Source organism: Hyla sarda, chromosome 12 (genome assembly GCF_029499605.1).
Source record: "Hyla sarda isolate aHylSar1 chromosome 12, aHylSar1.hap1, whole genome shotgun sequence".
In the NCBI taxonomy this organism is placed as follows: Eukaryota; Metazoa; Chordata; class Amphibia; order Anura; family Hylidae; genus Hyla; species Hyla sarda.
This window is the reverse complement of record NC_079200.1, coordinates 60,316,865-60,336,851: the sequence shown is the minus strand read 5'-3', so window position 1 is coordinate 60,336,851 and position 19,987 is coordinate 60,316,865. Positions and strand designations below refer to the sequence as shown.

At 43.1% G+C, this 19,987-nt stretch overlaps 1 protein-coding gene across 2 annotated transcripts; it reads right to left on the bottom strand.

The window, feature by feature from the left end:
- Positions 1-210: 210 nt before the first annotated feature.
- On the bottom strand, positions 211-11,696 carry MTG2 (mitochondrial ribosome associated GTPase 2). 2 transcript variants are annotated; one of them, XM_056549282.1, is made up of 8 exons: positions 11,542-11,661; positions 11,240-11,269; positions 7,210-7,425; positions 6,825-6,972; positions 4,486-4,601; positions 3,706-3,924; positions 1,602-1,740; positions 211-1,107 (listed from the first exon to the last, which is right to left on the bottom strand). In XM_056549282.1, exons 3-8 carry the CDS (start codon positions 7,417-7,419, stop codon positions 716-718), a joined length of 1,224 nt encoding a protein of 407 aa, XP_056405257.1. In that variant the 5' UTR covers positions 7,420-7,425; positions 11,240-11,269; positions 11,542-11,661; the 3' UTR covers positions 211-715. The 2 variants fall into 2 exon arrangements, with proteins under 2 accessions (XP_056405257.1, XP_056405256.1); XM_056549281.1 differs by lacking the exon at positions 11,240-11,269 and having other exon boundaries at positions 11,542-11,696.
- Positions 11,697-19,987: the final 8,291 nt, after the last annotated feature.

Sequence of the window (19,987 nt, the reverse complement as noted above, 5' to 3'; positions counted from 1 at the left end):
TTTTTTCACTCTAGGTGGGGGTGGGGTACAGGGATGGTTGTGTTTTGTTTTATCATGTTGCATATACAGTGTTTTATATTCATGACTACATTCTGTGTTCTCCTCATACCCACTTTTTTCTCATGCCGTTCATTATTCTGTTTAATTGTAACCTGATTAATGTTAAAAATAAATAAATGGAAAATCAACAAACAGTGTTTACACAAAAGGTACAGCATAAATCCTCCTGTATTACAGGAATGAACAGAACAGATCAAACCAATTCCTCCTGCAGACAGGTATGCAATCAACAGCCCTCTGTAGCCATAATCCACCTCAGCCACAGTCTTAAAGGGGTATTCCAGCCCTAAGACATCTTATCCCCTATCCAAAGAATAGGGTATAAGATGTCTGATCGCGGGGGTCCCACCCCTGGGAACCCCACAATCTGTCATTCCACACCCACCTTTGTGAGCCGTCACACCCCCTCCCTTAGACTTGCATTGAGGGGGCAGGCCGTGACGTCCCGATACTCCGGCCCCATGATCATAACGTTTCACACTTGGAGCCTCCAGCGCTGCGGAGAGCTAACAAAGGTGGGTGCGGAAATGACAGATTGCGGGGTCCCCAGCGGCAGGACCCCCGCGATCTAACATCTTATCCCCTATCCTTTGGATAGGGGATAAGATGTCTTAGGGCCGGAGTATCCCTTTAACAGTTTTGTAAGGCAATTTCTTCACCAGCCTGTGTAAGGTTCAGCTTTCTTTCCTTCTGGTCTGTGTCCATCATATAGCTCCCTAAGATGAAGTATAAGCTCTTCAGCATTCTCCCCAGTCAGTGCAGACACTGCAACAATCCTTCCTTTCACCTTTTCCCGCAGACATACCAGGGTCCTTCTGGCATTAGGAAGGTCCAGTTTGTTGGCGACAATAAGATGGGGACGGAGTGGGAGACTCTCGTCAAACTGACCCAGTTCATATTGTAAGGAGCTCAGCTGAGTCCATGGCTCTGGGTGTGTGAGGTCCAGCACGTAGAGCAGAATCCGACACCTCTCAATGTGCCTGAGAAATGACAGGCCCAAACCCCGGTTCTGATGGGCTCCTTCTATGATGCCTGGAACATCTGCCACTGAGATGCCAATGAGAAAGAGTAGTTACAGGTATTAAGTATGGGATACATTTTCTGGCTAACAATAACTCCCCCTGGAAAATTCTATGTACAGAACATCACCAAGTCATTAAAATATAGAAAGTATTACAGTGCCACCAAGAGGCTGACATTGACATTGCAAAAGGAAATTTGAATTTACTTGGGAGTTCATACACATTGTATAAATGTTCTATTTATCACAATAGGTTTACACAGTAAGTGGTGCATCTGATGCTGCTTATCTCTGGAAAAACAAGAGGAAGGACAGTATCTGACAATCCCCCACAGACATAACATGGCTGGTGAATCCCTTTAAAACCTTTGGCAGACATTGTATGTCTATGGCCAACTTGAATGGGGGTCGAGGGGTGAGACCCTGTGCTGGTATGTGTCCCAGAGAAGTAAAGATTACCAGCTCTCCATTTTATTTTAACATACAAAAGATAAAAAGGACCCTAATTCGGATAACCTACCTGCTATCTGTTCATAATCTTGGTAATTGATCACCCCAACGTGGGGATTGAGGGTGGTGAAGGGATAGGCAGCCACAGCGGGACGGGCATTGGTCAGAAGGCGCAACAAAGATGACTTGCCAGCATTAGGAAATCCTACCTGGAAAGCAGAAAAACTACTTAGACTAGAAAACAACATCAGCCATGTAACGGAGACTGTTCACATCACCGTCATGTTTCCATTATAACAGAATCCATGACCGCAGTGCCAGAAACATCAAACAATGGACACGAACCGTGCTTTTATGGGAAGAATGGGGCTACACTTTTTGCTTTAGGTACTGGTCAAGTCTAATCAGAGGCTGTGAACTGATGCTTTAGGAGTAGGGGAAATAGGGACTTATGTGTCCATAGCGAGAGAGAGAGTAAGATACCACACAAGAGAAACGACAGAACAGCGGCTGACTGGACACTCATAGCTTTCAGCCCGAAGAGCACGCGGCAGCCTGGAGGGTAAAGTCTTTCCCTGCGAATTATGTTTATGTGGGGACAGGGGGTACATTTTATGGAGACTCGGTGAATATCTGTTGGGGGTGGGGGCACTGTGGCTGTCATTGTTAGGGTATGTTCACAGGTGTATATATATATATGCTGCAGATTTTCTGCAGTGGATTTCATCACTGACTTACTAGCATAAAATCTGCAGCATAAATAGCAAGTGCGAACATACCCTTATCGTGGCTCAGTAACTATCACAATTATGGGGCCACTTTGGCGTTATCTGTTACTATGACATGGGACTGTCACATATGTAAGCCCTACGGCTGCTATTGTCATGGAGGTACTGTCACTAAGTCTGTTGTGGCAACTCGTGACTGTCACAGTTATGGATGTACTGTAACTGTTATGGTGTCATGGTCCTTGTTATGAGGACATTTAGGGAGATTTAATAAAACCTGTGTAGAGGAAAAGTTGTCCAGTTGCCCATAGCAACCAATCAGATCACTTTTTTTTTTTCATTTTTAAAAAGGTCTGTGAAAAATGAAAGAAACCATCAGATTGGTTGTATGGGCAACTGGTCAACTTTTCCTCTACACAGGTTTCGATAAATCTCCCTCATTGTCACTATTTATGTCACAGTATCTATTCTGGAATCACATGGCTCTCACTATTCTAGAGGGACTATTATAGGATCACTGTCATTGGGGCAGTTACTGTCACTATTGTGGGGGCATTGTGAATGTCACTGTGACTGTAATGGGAGCTCTATGGCTGTCGCTGTTAAAGGGGTACTCCACCCCTAGACATCTTATCCCCTATCCAAAGGATAAGATGTCTGATCGCGGGGGTCCTGCCGCTGGGAACCCCCGCGATCTCTCCTGCAGAACCCCCCGTCATCTGCTGCATGGAGCGAAGTTCGCTTTGTGCCTGATTACGGGCGATACAGGGGCCGGAGTATTGTGACATCATGACCCTGCCTCCTCCATGCAAGTCCATGGGAGGGGGCGTGGCAGACACCACGCCCCCTTCCATAGACTTGCATTGAGGGCGCAAGGCATGACATCACGATACTCCGACCCCAGTATCGCCCATCATCAGGCACGAAGCGAACTTCGCTCCATGCGGCAGATGACAGGAGAGATCACGGGGGGTTCCCAGTGCTAGGACCCCCGCGATCAGACATCTTATCCCCTATCCTTTGGATAGAAGATAAGATATCTAGGGGTGGAGTACCCCTTTAAGGTGGCACAGCTGAACTGATATGGTGTTTTAGAGGCAATGTCATTGTTATAAAGAAACTGTGCCCAGCTCTACTCATGTTCCAGCAGGGCCAGAATACATGTAGATATGAGGTCTGTTTGTGTGACAAAGTCTGAAATCTGTGTAGACAAAGAAAACGTAAGAAAATCCTATATATGTGTAGGCTTAATCCTTGCCCCAGCCATGGCTAAACTTCACATATGGCTCTCTGAGGAGACCGTCAAAATGTCTAATGAATACCACCATATGTTGGCACATCTGGGCTGTTATATACATGAGCTTGGTAGAGGGTAGACATAACCCTGACAAACACACTGTAACGACCAAAACACCACCTGTAAATGCAAATGGTATTAACCCTCACCATGCCAGCGTGAGCCATAGTTTTCAGCTCCAGGTGCAGGCAGTGCTCTTCTCCAGGCGCCCCTGGTGTGGCCATTACTGGAGCCCGGTTCTCATTGCTGAGAAAGAAACGGTTCCCTTTTCCTCCAACACCTCCATAAGCTGCAACAAACTCCTCCCCCGGTGTGGACAGGTCAGCAAGGGTCACCCCATTCTCCTTCACCAGCGTACCAACAGGGACCTGACAATGTGCACAGACACCAACTGGTCACTATGAAAGCCATTACAATGCAATAATAAGACAGATTATATTATAGATAGATTAGATAATAGATCGATCTCTTATTGGTATTCCAGGAAAAAACTTATATATATATATATACACATATATAAATCTCAACTGGCTCCAGAAAGTTAAACAGATTTGTAAATTACTTCTATTAAAAAATCTTAATCCTTTCAGTACTTATGAGCTTCTGAAGTTAAGGTTGTTCTTTTCTGTCTACGTAATCTCTGATGACACGTGTCTCGGGAAACGCCCAGTTTAGAAGCAAATCCCCATAGCAAACCTCTTCTAAACGGGGCGGTTCCCGAGACAGGTGTCATCAAAGAGCACTTAGACAGAAAAGAACAACCTTAACTTCAGAAGCTCATAAGTACTGAAAGGATAAAGATTTTTTAATAGAAGTAATTTACAAATCTGTTTAACTTTCTGGTGCCAGTTGATATATATATAAAAAAATGTTTTTCCTGGATAACCCCTTTAAGTATATTTCCTATGTACCTACTCTCGGCTGCTCACCCTAATGTATAGGTTCTCTCCCCCTTTTCCATAACAATTCTTACTCCGGCCAGATTCGCCTTGAAATCCTTGGCACACTGGAGCAACAGAGGAGAGGGACTTCACACAGGGATCCACTAGGAGCAAACAAAACAAAATTTAAATATCTAGAAAATGTTCTCAGCTTTTCTGCTGCTGATCACAAAATTGAGGTAAGGGTACATTCACACCATGTTTTTGCAATACAGTTCCTGTATCAGGTTTTTGATGAAAAACGAATTCCCCAAAACTAAGACTGAACTGTATCAAAACGTGTGTACAAATTTTAACCCTTATATGGTTAAAAACCGTATATGGTTTGAAAAATGATGTCCGGTTGCATCCGTTTTTTAAGAAAAAAATCGTATACGTTTTTAACTTTTCACTCCATTATGAATAAAGTTTCACTTGTTTGATTGAAATTCCAAATAAAATTTAAAAAAATTGTGCAAAGTCAAAAACCGTATGGTGCAAACCGGATGGAACAGTACGCACATACGGATCTGTATGGTTCCCATTGATTTCCATGTAAAAAAAAAAAAAACATACGGTTTATCACTAAGACCAAAAACCGTGGTAGGCTACGGTTTTGGGTACAGGGGGAAAAAACGGACAAAACCGTACAAGATGCAAAACGGATGCATCATTTGGCATATGGTTTTCAATGGAGAGTCAATGCATACGGTTTTCAATACAGTTTCGTATAGTTTTCACATTAAAAACGTATACGGGAACTAGAAATGAAGAGAGAGTCCAGCGTGGTGGCAATTCAAGCAATGCTCTGTACTTTATTCAGCAATCAGCCAACATGGAAGACAGGTGAAGCGTTTCGGCCACAGTGCGTAGCCTTAGTCGACTTAGTACGACTAAGGCTATGCACTGTGGCCGAAACGCGTCACCTGTCTTCCATGTTGGCTGATTGCTGAATAAAGTACCGAGCATTGCTTGAATTGCCACCACGCTGGACTCTCTCTTCATTTCTACTACTATTGTTGGACTGGGGTCCAGTCCTGTCCGTTTCGTGGCGAGGGCACAAGGGTGAGCTGTGTCAACTCTGCTCTGCGTATACAGGAACTGTACTGCAAAAACATGGTGTGAATGCACCCTTAGGCTAGGTTCACATCTGCGTCAGAGGTCCGTTTACCAGCTAGTCCCATTGACTTTGAATGCAGTCCGGCGGGTTTCTATCTGGTGTTTCTGTTGTTTCGCAAAAGTTGAGCGGGAAAAAAACAACAACAACCATCTGTAACTTTTTCCTGCCATTTAAATGGTATCTGCGAACATAGCTCCAACACGGATGGGAACGAGCCTGAAGACTGATGAGAACGATCACCTGTCTTCTACTTACTGAAAGGTAATCTGGAAGAGGGCTCATAAGAAAGGAAGCGAGGCAACTAATGTGTCAGACTACACAGTTATCATGGGAAAACATTTGAATCCAAAAGAACAAAAAACGTGGATGCGGATCAATTACTTTATTGAGGTATAAACATTAAAAACTACAACAATGAAGGCCAAGGGGCCTATGCAAACATATAGATCCAATTACATAAATAAAATTGAAACTGGACACACAAAGAAAAGAAACTGCACAAAAAGGGCACTACCTCAAGCAAAGAACCCCAAGCAAGTAGGGTAGAAATGGCAGATATAGGGATCACTCAGGTGAGTTAGAACCAACCATAAATAAGGCATAGATTAAGCATATTCATATTACCTAGTGGTATAAAACTGCAAATGAGGAGCGCCACTGCCCGATGTTTCGACGGGGCGCCGGAAGAAGCCTACTGGTGGCGAAACGTCGGGCACTGGCGCTCCTCATTTGCAGTTTTATACCACTAGGTAATATGAATATGCTTAATCTATGCCTTATTTATGGTTGGTTCTAACTCACCTGAGTGATCCCTATATCTGCCATTTCTACCCTACTTGCTTGGGGTTCTTTCCTTGAGGTAGTGCCCTTTTTGTGCAGTTTATTTTCTTTGTGTGTCCAGTTTCAATTTTATTTATGTCACTGGATCTATATGTTTGCATAGGCCCCTTGGCCTTCATTGTTGTAGTTTTTAATGTTTATACCTCAATAAAGTAATTGATCCGCATCCACGTTTTTTGTTCGTTTGGATTCAAGTGTTTACTTGCGTGGGATTTTCAGGATATTACGGGAATCTCTGTGATATTTATATGGGAAAACATTTGCATAGAATATGCTGTATATGTAAAAAGATAGATTTCTTATCTTATCTCAGAGGTATTTGAGCAGTAAAAAGAATATAGGTAGTAAATATTCACTATATGTGTCATGATGGTATAACAGGTCTTACCCTTAAATATCACATGCCCTCCATTTCCACCATCTCCCCCATCTGGTCCTCCGAACTCCTTTCTCGGCTCACTATGGAAGCAGGACGCCCCGTCTCCACCGGCTCCTCCCACCACGCGGACTTTACGATGATCGACAAAATAACGAGTCTGGAATTGAAAATTATGCAAAATAATATATATGTATACACACTATATTTACTACAGCAGTGGTCTTTAACCTGCGCACCTCCAGATGTTGCAAAACTACAACTCCCAGCATGCCCGGACAGCCAACGGCTGTTCGGGCATGCTGGGAGTTGTAGTTTTGCAACCTCTGGAGGTCCGCAGGTTGAAGACCACTGTTATATATTTTGTAAGGAAGTAGGAGTTGGTTCGACTACTCACCAGCTTCTTTTCCGTCACATCTTTCTTGCCTTTGACTAAGTTTCGTAGTTTGGCACACAAAGGGGATCCAGTAGAGAGAAGGCGGAGATGTGACACATGGGGGGCAGGCGACAAGCCTCCGGAGGGTATAGTCTGGGAAGTAACAGCTCTGCACAGCCGGAACGTACGAGTGAGACCACTGAGCTGGGACCACAACTGTGCACTCTGCATGGCTACCTGCAATATAGCGGCACAAATGTCCCTAATTTGCTACCAATATAGTACTGATGTCATGAAACTAAATACAGCCATACCTTTCGCTGTGCTTTGTTCATCTTTTTTCATATTTAAAATTTTCGGCGGTCACCCATAGTCGATAGGCGTGGCTTGGAGTTCGCAAAGCCCAGCAGCTGCCACACCTATCCTCTCTGACAGTGCTGGGACCGCTGTGTAATAAGACACACAGGTCCGCAGAGCATGCGCCCCTGCTGGCTCTGACGTGCACGCACAAATTCACCGAGCAAGCGCTCGCTCCCCCGTCTGACACCGTGCGCATGTGCAGTGTTAGGGTGCTTTCACACTACGGTTGCTGGATCCGGTTGGGAGGGGCGAAAACCGGCCGCTCCCGTATCCGGCCTGAATCCCATTCATTTCAATGAGCCGACCGGAGTCAAACGCTGACTCCAGTTGTCTCATTTTGGCCCGTATACAGTTTTCTGACCGGAACAAAAACCGTGGTATACCATGGTTCTAGGTCCGGTCAGAAAACCGTATTCGGGGAAAAATGAGACAACTGGAGTCAGCGTTTGACTCCAGTTGTCTCATTTTGCCCCGTATACAGTTTTCTGACCTGACCTAAAACCGTAGTATACCATGGTTCTAGGTCCGGTCAGAAAACCGTATTCGGGGAAAAATGAGACAACTGGAGTCAGCTTTTGACTCCAGTTGTCTCATTTTGCCCAGTATACAGTTTTTTGACCTGACCTAAAACCGTGGTATACCATGGTTCTAGGTCCGGTCAGAAAACCGTATTCGGGGAAAAATGAGACAACCGGAGTCAGCGTTTGACTCCGGACGGCTCATTGAAATGAATGGGGTTCGGGCCGAATCCGGTTGGGATATGGGAGCGGCCGGTTTTCGCCCCTCCCAACCGGATCCAGCAACCATACACTACAATCGTAGTGTGAAAGCACCCTTAGAGGCACGCTCTCTCCCGGGCTCTGTGAATTCCAGCACGCGCATGGCAGAGACAGCCTGAGAGCCTAAGATGCCAAGTTATAATACTGTAATTTGCTTGCAACCGTTACCCGGGGGGTCTTAATAGAAGACAGGACGTTTTGTTACATTATTAATTTGGAAATATTATTTATTTATTTTTCAACAAATACGTCCTTCCTCTATGATATATCATCCACATTACACTTTGTTAATGGAGACTCTTCATTCAAACGCTGACATCAATCTTGTTCGTTCATTATGTATGTCACATTATCTGTACGAATACAGACGAATATGCCTGGATTATATGGCTTTATCTATACTATCTACATTATGTACATGATACTATTCATGACACATTCATGTTCATCATCTTTTTAACATTTAGAATTTTTGGTATATTTATACATACATATATGTCTTTATGCATTATGGTTTGTAAGGGGTTAAATGACCCGTGAGAGACGGATGTTTGGCCCTTTCCGGATCACTTCCCCACTATATATGAGAGAGATGGTCAAACATTCGTTATATGACTAAGGGCGGTATACGCCTGAAACGCGTCATGTTTGTTTGCTGACCTGTAACTCTGTTTTTATTCAATAAATGGGAATTTCTACTTATTCCGCGCTGGCTACCTGCTCTTCTTCCTGTAATTTGCTTCTATAACCTACATGCGCTGCTTTGTTCGTTTTTCATACAAGGGACTCACACCGAGAAGTTCTGTAATGCAAGTATTTTTATTTTACTGCTGTCTTTGACCTTTCCTAGCATTCCATGCGGCCAGAGACAATATGTTATAAGTCACATATATATGTTATTTGCACGGGTGTACCCCTTTAAAGGGAGACAGTATGCCATAAGTCACATGTTCTCTATGCTGCAGTAGGTGGGTGGATAGAATTACTTCAGTAAATCCCTTCCACTCTGCTATCCACCCACCCACTACAGTATAGAGAACATGTGACTTATGGCATACTGTCTCCCTTTAAAGGGGTACACCCGTGCAAAACTTTTTGGTGCCAGAAAGTTAAACAGATTTGTAAATCATTTCTATTAAACATTCTTAATCCTTCCAGTACTTTTTAGGGGCTGTAAACTAAAGAGAAATCAAAAAAAAGAAATGCATTTCCTCTGATGTCATGACCACAGTGCTCTCTGCTGACCTCTGCTGTCCATTTTAGCAACTGTCCAGAGCAGCATGTGTTTGCTATGGGGATTTTCTCCTGCTCTGGACAGTTGCTAAAATGGACAGCAGAGGTCAGCAGAGAGCACTGTGGTCATGATATCAGAGGAAATGCATTTCTTTTTTGGATTTCTCTTTAGTATTCAGCAGCTAATAAGTACTGGAAGGATTAAGATTTTTTAATAGAAGTAATTTACAAATCTGTTCAACTTTCTGACACCAGTTGATTTAAAAAAATAAAAAAGTTTTCCACGGGAGTACCCCTTTAAAAAGCCCCTTTGATCAACCAAACCTTTTTACAGTTTCTAGATACGCCCTTCCGTTCCTGAGATATGAGGGTTTATAGTCTGACAATTCAGAGAATTAGTCAGATGGGCGTGAACTTAATTTTAATAATAGGTGTGAGTTATAGAATCAGGTGATGGGTGGAATTATTACCATCATGAGATGTGAATGTTGTACAATGAGGGGCGTGTCTGCCTAATACACACCCACTGACTGTATGATCCCGCCCAGTCACTTCTATTATTAAAATAGAGTTCACGCCCATTTGACCAATCTTCTTAAAGAGTAGCTATCATTAACTTAAATTTCCCTAATCCCCCTCCCCATCTGGCCGAGGATCGCTTCCACCTTTCTTCCTATATGCTGCGCTCCCACTCAGGAGCGCGCACACAGGCATTTTACAGGGCAGGGAGATATGAAGGGGGCGGGGATATTCAAATTTCATGCGCGCTCTCTGCCTGTTTCATATACAGGCAGAGAGCGAGCTGTGTACGAGCATTTCGGACCACGATGCCCGGCCAGGAGTGGTCCGAATGTGCTCAACGTAAGGGGGGGGGGGTGAAAAGGATTCCTGAGCCATGTAGGGTGACACCTAGTGGCCAGGTTTTCTAATGTGAAAAAAACAGTTAAAACAAAAAAAAATTTAAATTAACATATATTAGAAATATGTTTATTTTAGCATAATCTTTTTAATAAAAAATACTTTAATGAGAGTACCCATTTAATAGTCAGGCATACTATAAACCTTCATATCCCAGGAACGGAAGGGCATATCAAGAAACTGTAAAACTGTAAACTGTGTTTTATCAGGGCACCCTAAGATATTTAAAGAGGAAAATACTGCCCAGATTGGCGGCATAAAAAAAATAAATAAAAAAAAGGACTTCAGGATACCGGAGTCACAGACAGGAGGTAAAACTAATTTTTTTAGGTTGTGCGTGTTTTTTTTTTTGTTTTGTTTTGTTTATAAATACCGGCCTTCTGGGCAGTATGATACAAAGAAAGTCCAATACCAGAGTACAACTTTAATGATAATGCAATCTCAATTTTGTGAGGTTGGTCACATGTCCTCTTTAACCAATGCATAATAAAAAGTTCAGCAATTTTGTAATATACTTTGCACGACAGATGCTTGCTGTCAGTGAATGGAAAGGCTATGTCTCCATCCAGAGCCTGAAAACTGCATCCAGTTTAGACAATGCCCTGTGAACTAAACACATCAGCAGGAAAAATCTCTCCAAACCAGATAGTTTGTTACAATGTATCAGTGCAGGGAAAATGTATCAATTTGAATTCTCTAGAACTTTTTTTTTTTACATCTGTGCAGTTTGTTGGCCGGCAGGAAGGGTTCTATTCACTTACAGTAAGCAGAGATCTTGAAATAGTAAGGAACTAAAACAAAAAGTAGAGAAATTGCATTTTTTTTATTATACTTATTGCATAAAGTGAAACCCCCTTTAGTTTTACTGCAGATTATACATGATGACCCATAGGACATTGTCAAGAACTACAAGTACCATGATAGCAGAACACAATAAGACTCCCGCGCTGGTCCCTAAGTTATATAACTTGTCTGCTTACTTCCAGCACTAGTAATATAACACAGCGCTAGCAACAAGTAGGTTATTTCTAATATCACCCCACATTAGCGCCATGCTGCTCACCTTCCAGCCCGTCCCATCCTCCACACACTTCAATACACTGTCACCCTGACAGTTCCGCCATTTTGTGGAAGCCGCCCGGTATTCAATGCGGTAACTTGGTCTCCGTAAACATGGCCGCGCCGTATACACACTGCGCTGTGCAGACACGTTGAACTCTAGGCATCGGCGGCGATAACAGGAAATACGTCATCGCCAGAACCTCCCAGACTGCTCTGTTCTGTAGTTTAAAATCTCACTGGCAGCTGCAAATAGTGAACGAGAAACCCAACCATTAAAGGATTGTTAAAAAAAAAACATGTTACTGCTATTAGTAACTTTGTTATCTACACGTTATAGTTATTTATATAGAGAAAGAGATAGAAAGTGTATATGTGTGCAAGTGTTTCCCAACCAGTGTGCCTCCAGCTATTGCAAAACTACAACTCCCAGCATACCCAGGAAAGCCATTGGGCATGTTGGGAGTTGTAGTTTTGCAACAGCTGGAGGCACACTGGTTGGGAACCCCTGAGATAGATGATAAGATGACAGAGGTGTACCCTCATAACACTGTGACGGATGCCATACATCACCCTCAGCTGTAGATTAGGCTGTGATCACGATATTTTCATCCATCAAACGTATTATGGAAACAAATGGACGAAAATCGTATGCTAAAAGAATCAAAACAGATGTGTCTAAAACATCAGACATGTTGTACGTCTTTAGACGTTTTTTGTCCGTTTTATATATACAGTCATGGCCGAAAATGTTGGCACCCCTGAAATTTTCAAGAAAATATTTCTCACAGATAAGGATTGCATTAACACGTTTTGCTATACACATGGTTATTCCCTTGAACATCTATCTGTAATTCTATTGAATCGTATTACTAAATGTTTTGATCCCTTTAATCATACACTATTTATTTATTTTTTACACACGCACATGCATAAAGAAATAGTATGGAAAGATGGGGTGGCTGATGTGTGGAAGATAGGAAAGTCACCTCACACTTACAAAAAGGAACTATGGGACATGTAGTTTGAGAGAACGAACAAAAATATCACAGCATTATGGCAATCTCACAACATATCCATTTATCCCAAGATAAGCACAGATCATCCCTAAGCATGTCCATTACTGTCTGGCAGGTAAATCACCTTATGGTGGATAACCCCTTTAAAATGTTAAAGGGGTATTCCGGCTTTAGACATCTTATCCCCTATCTAAAGGACTCCCTGCGATCTCCCTGCAGCACCCGCATTCTATGCAGGGCTGCGTCTCCAGGCCATAATGCCCCCTTGCTTAGACATGAATGGAGGGGGCGTGGTGTTACGTCACATCTCCAGTCCCAGAAACTTCCGGGCTTCCAAGCCTGGAGATGCAGCCCCGCATAGAATGCGGGTGCTGCAGGGAGATCTTCATATCAGTGTTCAGTAGCGAGATTGGCCGATATGACCTAATTCGCTGATGCCTCCATTCTTTTCTGGGATAAGAACTATATTAGCTTCTCTCATTGAAGGGGGAGGTCCATTTCTATACAGGATTCATTTACAACAATAAGTAGTATTGGGAGGAGTACATCAGAAAATGAATCCAAGGGAAGAAATGAAAAGGCTGCACTCACCGCTCCGTTTCTTCAGTGCTTTACTTTGGATGCATAGTGGGGGTACACATAGTGGGTGCTTTCAAAGGCTAGAGCGACGTATGTTTCACGTCGATCAGCGCATCGTCTGGCTCCGATGGGGAGGGGGGGGGCAGGCGATGGCTGGACAGCGCAAAACATACTTCGCTCTAGCCTTTGAAAGCACCCACTATGAGTACCCCCACTATGCATCCAAAGTAAAGCACTGAAGAAACGGAGCGGTGAGTGCAGCCTTTTCATTTCTTCTCTTGGATTAATTACATTTGCATTGCTGTAGTCTTTGCACCACCACCTTTGTGCCATGTATTGTACGCATACCGCCACCGGCAAAAGGGACCACTGTGTATGGACATTGCGCATCATTACTAGTAGTGCCAGCTTTTTTTCTCCACTTGTGACATCAGAAAATTCTTTCTAAATTTTAAAGGGAATACCATCAAAGCCCAATGTAGACATGCCTACAACCATTTTTTAGCACCCTCTGGAGATCGCAAAAAAGATTTTTGTTGTGCCTTCTTAACACAGAAATTTTCAGACTGCTCCTGGGCCATTTTTAATTTATCAAAGTTATACACCGTGAAGAATTTATTGAATACATTTCCTTCATACGTCACAACTCTCCCAATAGTTTATTCTCTTCTTTCTTAAATTTCTTCTTACTATGAGGCTAGGTTCAGACTACGGAATCTCTATTTTCTACCTTATAAACATTTCCCCATTGGTGGTGTTGACATTTATGTTAACAATTCAATTACATGTAGAGAGAAGTAGCTTTGAAGGAGACGCCGGCTCAACGTAGAGCTGGACACAGGCAGCAAGAACGGGTAAAAGCAAGGATGTTTATTTGTCCCAGAATGCAACGCGTTTCACTTCATAAGCAGCTTCATCAGGCATAGGTGAGAACAACAAGGTAGTGCATTTATCCTAGTAGTAATTAGTCACAGCAGGAGGAAAAACTCAGCGGACCAATGAATGCTGGAGAAATATTTTTTTCATCTTTATCATTATTATTCTAATTTTGGAATTTTGTATTAGTGGTTTAAATATATGTTTGTAGATTTTATGTATAAGTTAGGTTATTACATGACCTTATAGCTTCTAGTTCAATTGTAAATGCATTTCTCAAGCATTCATTGGTCCGCTGAGTTTTTCCTCCTGCTGTGACTAATTAGTACTAGGATAAATGCACTACCTTGTTGTTCTCCCCCATGCCTGATGAAGCTGCTTCTGCAGTGAAACGCGTCGCATTCTGGGACAAATAAACATCCTTGCTTTTACCCGTTCTTGCTGCCTGTGTCCAGCGCCACGTTGAGCCGGCGTCTCCTTCGAAGCAACTTCTCTCTACCATTGTTATAAGCCGGAGGGCTGCGGACACCCTTATATCATATGCTCACCATTGTTGTGTCTGTGGATACACAACTATATCAGCTGAGCAGCTTATACAGCTTTTTATATGTTTTTATCGTCCTCTTTTATTACACCACGGAGCGCTGTTACTTCCTTTTTTCCAATTACATGTAGGACACAATGGGTAGTTTATGCCATAGTTTGCACAAATGGCTGGTTTTATATGAGAAGTACTGAAAGACCTGTTAAAGGGGTATTCCAGGATTTTTTTATTTGACTATACTACAGGGGCTGTAAAGTTAGTGTAGTTCATAATATAGTGCCTGTACCTGTGTGTGACGGTTTTCTCACAATTCTTCTGTGATTTTCACCCCATTATTTATTTTTAACAGCATACAAAATTACTGTTGTCTCAGATTTTTCCCAGGTTGCAATGTGGCTGAGACCTGACTCACTAGTCAGCTGATGACAGGGAGCCTGTCTGCTTCAATGGGTGGAGCGATCGCTTGGTGGGAGAGAGATCAATCTGCAACAGCTGTAGGCACCCTGATTGAAAGCCACAGGTCTTTTGAATGGATTCAGCTCATTTATGTTTCAATGGGTGGGGTGGCTGATGTGTGGGAGGGAGGAAAATGGAATTATGGTATTTGTAGTAAAAAATAAATAAATAAATAAATAGAAAACAAACAGGAAATACCAGTTCACAAAAAGCTAGTCACAGTGTTGGTAATCTCACAACATAGCCATTTAGACCCAAGAAAAGCGCAGATCCTTCCTAAGCATGTCCATTACTGTCTGCCAGGTACCTACTAAAATCACCTAATGGTGGATAACCCCTTTAATGTACACTTCAGAGAACACATACAGTATATTACATCAGGACATTGAAAGGGTCACCAAGGTTCATTCAACATGTAAATGAATGTCATAATGGTAATCACTGTGATTTAGTCTTTCATGGTATCGAGAGAGTTAACAGAAAGGAAGGAGTGGATAGGCGGACAGCCTTGCTCTGTGCCTAAGCTAAATGGATAATTAAACCAAATGCCCAGGGAAACTTGGGCTTGAATGATAGACTAGATTACAGTGTATTTGCATAGGGCATAGTTCTTTGAGTTTTGCTTGTTTTTAATTTGCACTTACTCTTGTTTTATCTTAAAGGAGAACTCCGGAATATAAAAATTGTCCCCCATACTGTAAAAAAATAAAGATGAACATACATTCCTCCTCTCCCCCGGGGCCTCCGGTAACCGGCTCCGGTCTCCGCCGTGATCCTCTTACTGGTTGCCGGTGGTCGGAGAGTCTTACTGCGCTCAGCCAATCACCAGCCGCAGTGAAGTCCCATCTCGGCCGGCGGTAGGCTGAGCGGCAGTGTGACGTTTTCGGCCCCGGCAGCAGGTGCCGGTGTAATGAAGAATTTTGTGTCCTGAAGCGTTCTCACACTGCCGCTCAGCCTATCGTCGGCCAAGTCGGACTTCGCTGCTGGTGATTTGCTGAGCGCTTTATGATTCTCCGAGCACCGGCAACAAGGAAGAAGATGGCGGAGACCGGAGACGGTTACCGGAGGCCCCGGGGGAGCGGAGGAAGGTATGTACATCTTTTTTTTTTTTACTGCCGGCAGTATGGGGGCCAATTTTTATATTCCGCAGTTCTCCTTTAAGTATACACCCCTTCTTACTTACGTCAGTCAGGTACTGGATTTAAGGAGTGTCGGAGTGTAAGAAGGCAGGGTCTGAAGAAGCATGTAGAGCGCACGCACAACAGCTGTCACCCATTTACTCGTTAGAGCTGCGTACTTGTCTGTGTATATGCATCTTGCGTTTTGTATTGGATAAACTCTTTTTTTCTACACTGATATGATGAGTGTGATCCTTTGTCTGTATTTTTGAAGACTGGTAGCTAGCCAGGTAGGTAAGTAGCTAGGTAGATAAGTAGTTAGGTAGGTAGGTTGTTAGCTAGCTAGGCTGATAGCCAGGTAGGTAGATAGTTGAATTGGGCCCACAATGTCAATAATTTGTGTGGTGACCATTATTTTCCAGCACTGCCTTAAGCCTCTTGGGCATGGAGTTCATCAGAGGTTCACAGATTGTTACTGGAGTCCTCTTCCACTCCTCCATGACGAGCTGGTGAATGTTAGAAACCTTGTGCTCCCCCACCAGTGCTCAGTATTGCTTAAATCTGGAGACATGCTTGGCTAATCTATCAGCTTCTTTAGCAAGACAGTGGTCGTCTTGGAGGTGCGCTTAGGGTCACTATCATGTTAGAATATTGCCCTGCAGCCCAGTCTCTGAAGGGAGGGGATCATGGTCTGTCACAGTACATGTTGGCATTTATGGTTCCCTCAATGAACTATAGCTCCCTAGTACCAGCACTCATGCAGGCCCAGATCATAACACTTCCATCACCATGCTTGACTGTAGGCAAGAAACACTTGTCTTTGTACTTCTCACCTGGTTGCCACCATATACGCTTGACACTTCTGAACCAAATACGTTTATCTTGGTCTCATCATGCCACAGGACATGGTTCCCGTAATCCATGTCCTTAGTCTGCTTGTCTTCAACAAACTGTCTACAGTCTCTGGATGGCAAATTGCCAGTACCAGCCATGTCCTCAGTGGACTTCCGCTTAGTGTTGGAATAATAAGACACAGGACACACAGCAGCATTTCTTTGAAATATTTTTTTTTCTCTATATTCTTCATAAAAAGCAAACTTCAGGACAATTCTTAAAACCATACAGCAAAAAAAAAAAAAAAAAAAAAATGACATTTATAATCTGTCCACCCACCCCAGAGCCACTGCTATACTACAAATGCAGAAAGTTATAACAAATGCAAACAACGACAGACCAATGCATGAGAGAAAATAAGACTCATGGCCGGTGTCCTCTCAACAATACCTGTCAAAAATTACGGTAAGTGCTACCTAGTTAAAAAAAAAAAAACATATTGAGGGCTATACAAATATACAGCGTGACAACTAGTTATATGAGCTATTGTAGGGATTGTCACTTATTGTCACTGCCACAGCTTGTCTACCATATTGTAGCTCTGCCCTATTTACTTCAATAGAGTTTTGCTGTAATACGAGACACAACCTGTTTGCAGTTGTGGCGCTGTTAGGGGGCATTCACACTAAGTCCATAAAGGGACTCGATCCGTCTGGAAGGAGGGCAAAACCGGGCGCTCCTGTATCCCAGCCGCACCTATATCTCTTTCATTTGAATGAGCAGACTGTAATCAGATAGTGACTTTGGTCGGCTAATTTATGCCCCATATCTGGTTTTTGGCCGGACTGAAAACCACAGCATATCACGGTTTATAGTCCGGCCAGAAAACTGGATATGGGCCAAAAATGAGCCAACCAGACTCACTATCTGACGCCAGTCGGCTCATTCAAATGAAAGAGATATGGGTCCGGCTGGGATACAGGAGCGCCCGGTTTTCCCTCCTCCCAGCTCGATCCAGTCCCCATATGGACAAAACTTAGTGTGAATGCAGCCTTACAAAAAGAAAGCAAACATGTTCATCTAATCCTGAACAAACCCTTTAACAATTGTACAGGTAATAGTTTATTCCAATGGAATACTCTTTACTACCAGCTTAGATACTCTTTACTACCAGCTTAGATACTCTTTACTACCAGCTTAGACCACAAGATGTCTTACAGTATAGTCCTGTATCTTGTAGTAGTAAGGATTCCTGTACCATATAGTATAAATGCTTTAAAAGGAACACTGCATGAAAACTGAGACACTGGTATAAATGGGGCAGTGTTTTAGGGGATGGATCATGACAGGGATTTAATCTTAAATCCCTTGTGCCATGCCCTGCCTCCTCAGGCACTGTACTAGGATTAGCACAGTGTGTAAGGTTTCTTCAAGTGCTCCTTTAATGAATTAGTAGAAATGTCATTTACCATGTCTGAAGGGCCCCTATGGAAAACATACACCAGGGCCCCTTACCATTACATGGCACTGCTATTATAGCAGAGGGAAATCTTTTCCTCCCCAAACACTGTGATCCGGGGAGCACCAATGATATCTAGTAATAGTTCTGAACTAAACATCACCTAGTAGAACCAGCCTTGCAGTCACTTTGCATTACACATTTTTAGAGGACGTATGTAACATTATGCAATGGTCATAGTAGGAGATGGTATAAAACAGTGGTCTCCAAACTGTGGACCCCCAGATAATGCAAAACTACAAATCATATAAATGCCTGGAAAGCCAATATGTTAGGAGTTGTAGTTTTGCAACAGCTGGATGTCCAGACCTCTGGTATACACTCTCAATAAGGCCCACTGGACAGCTATTACTTGTGATAGAGTCATGTTGTAAAAGCGTTCGAGTCGTCATTACATAAGAGGGAATACCACTTTAAATTAAATCTGTGAGCTGCTGGGGTATAAAAGCAAGCTGTACCCTTTCTGGAGATAATAGAGGTTGATAAACATCTTAAATAGTTTATTTTTTCTCAAGTGTCAAGAAGGTAGGGCTTCTCAAGTGCCACAACCTGGCACAACTTATTGCCCACCCTTACCTCCCAGCCCCTCTTTGGTTAACATACAGAGCCCTGTATTTCAAGGAAGAGCTTTGAGAAGAGGGCAAATAAAAAGATATAGCAGGCTATGGCAAATGAGCAGCTTGGCTCCGCCCCTTTGGCACTTAGCTGTGAAATAAAAAGCTAATTTTATAAGTTTGGCAACCATCATCAGCTCTAGGAAGAGTATATAGATAGCTAAGTCACTGTGTACATACATTACATTACTTATCCTGTACTGACCCTGAATTATATCCTGTATTATACTCCAGAGCTGTACTCCCTATTCTGCTGGTTTAATCATTGTGAAAATACATTAATTATCCTGTATTGATTCAGACTCACATCGTCCACCAACAGAACAGTGAGTGTAGCTCTGGAGCATAAGGACATGTTTACACGCGTGTATTTTCTGCTAAAGATATGCTGCAGATTTACTTTAGCAGATTTTTCTACCCAATGAAGTTAAAGGCGTACTCCGCTGTAAACATCTTATCCCCTATACAAAGGATAGTTGATAAGATGTCAGATCGCGGGGGTCTTGCAGCTGGGAACCTCCGCGATCTCCAGGCTGGCAGCGGCAGCGGCTGGAACACGGAAGCTTGCAGCTTCCGCATTCGTGACGTCACGCCCCCTCCATTCATGTCTATGGGAGGGGGCGTGAAGGCTAGTACATAGTACTCCTCCCAAAGACGTAAATGGAGGGGGCATGGCGGTCAGCATCGCCAGTCAACAGGCACGGAGCGGAGTTTGCTCCGTGCACCGAATGACAGGGGTGCCACAGTGGAGGGACCCCCGCTATTTAACGGCTTATCGCCTATCCTTTGGGTAGGGGATAAGATGTTTACAGCGGAGTACCCCTTTAATGGACAGCAAAATCTGCTAAAGCAAATCTACAGAAGAAAAATGTTCATGTGTAAACTGACCCT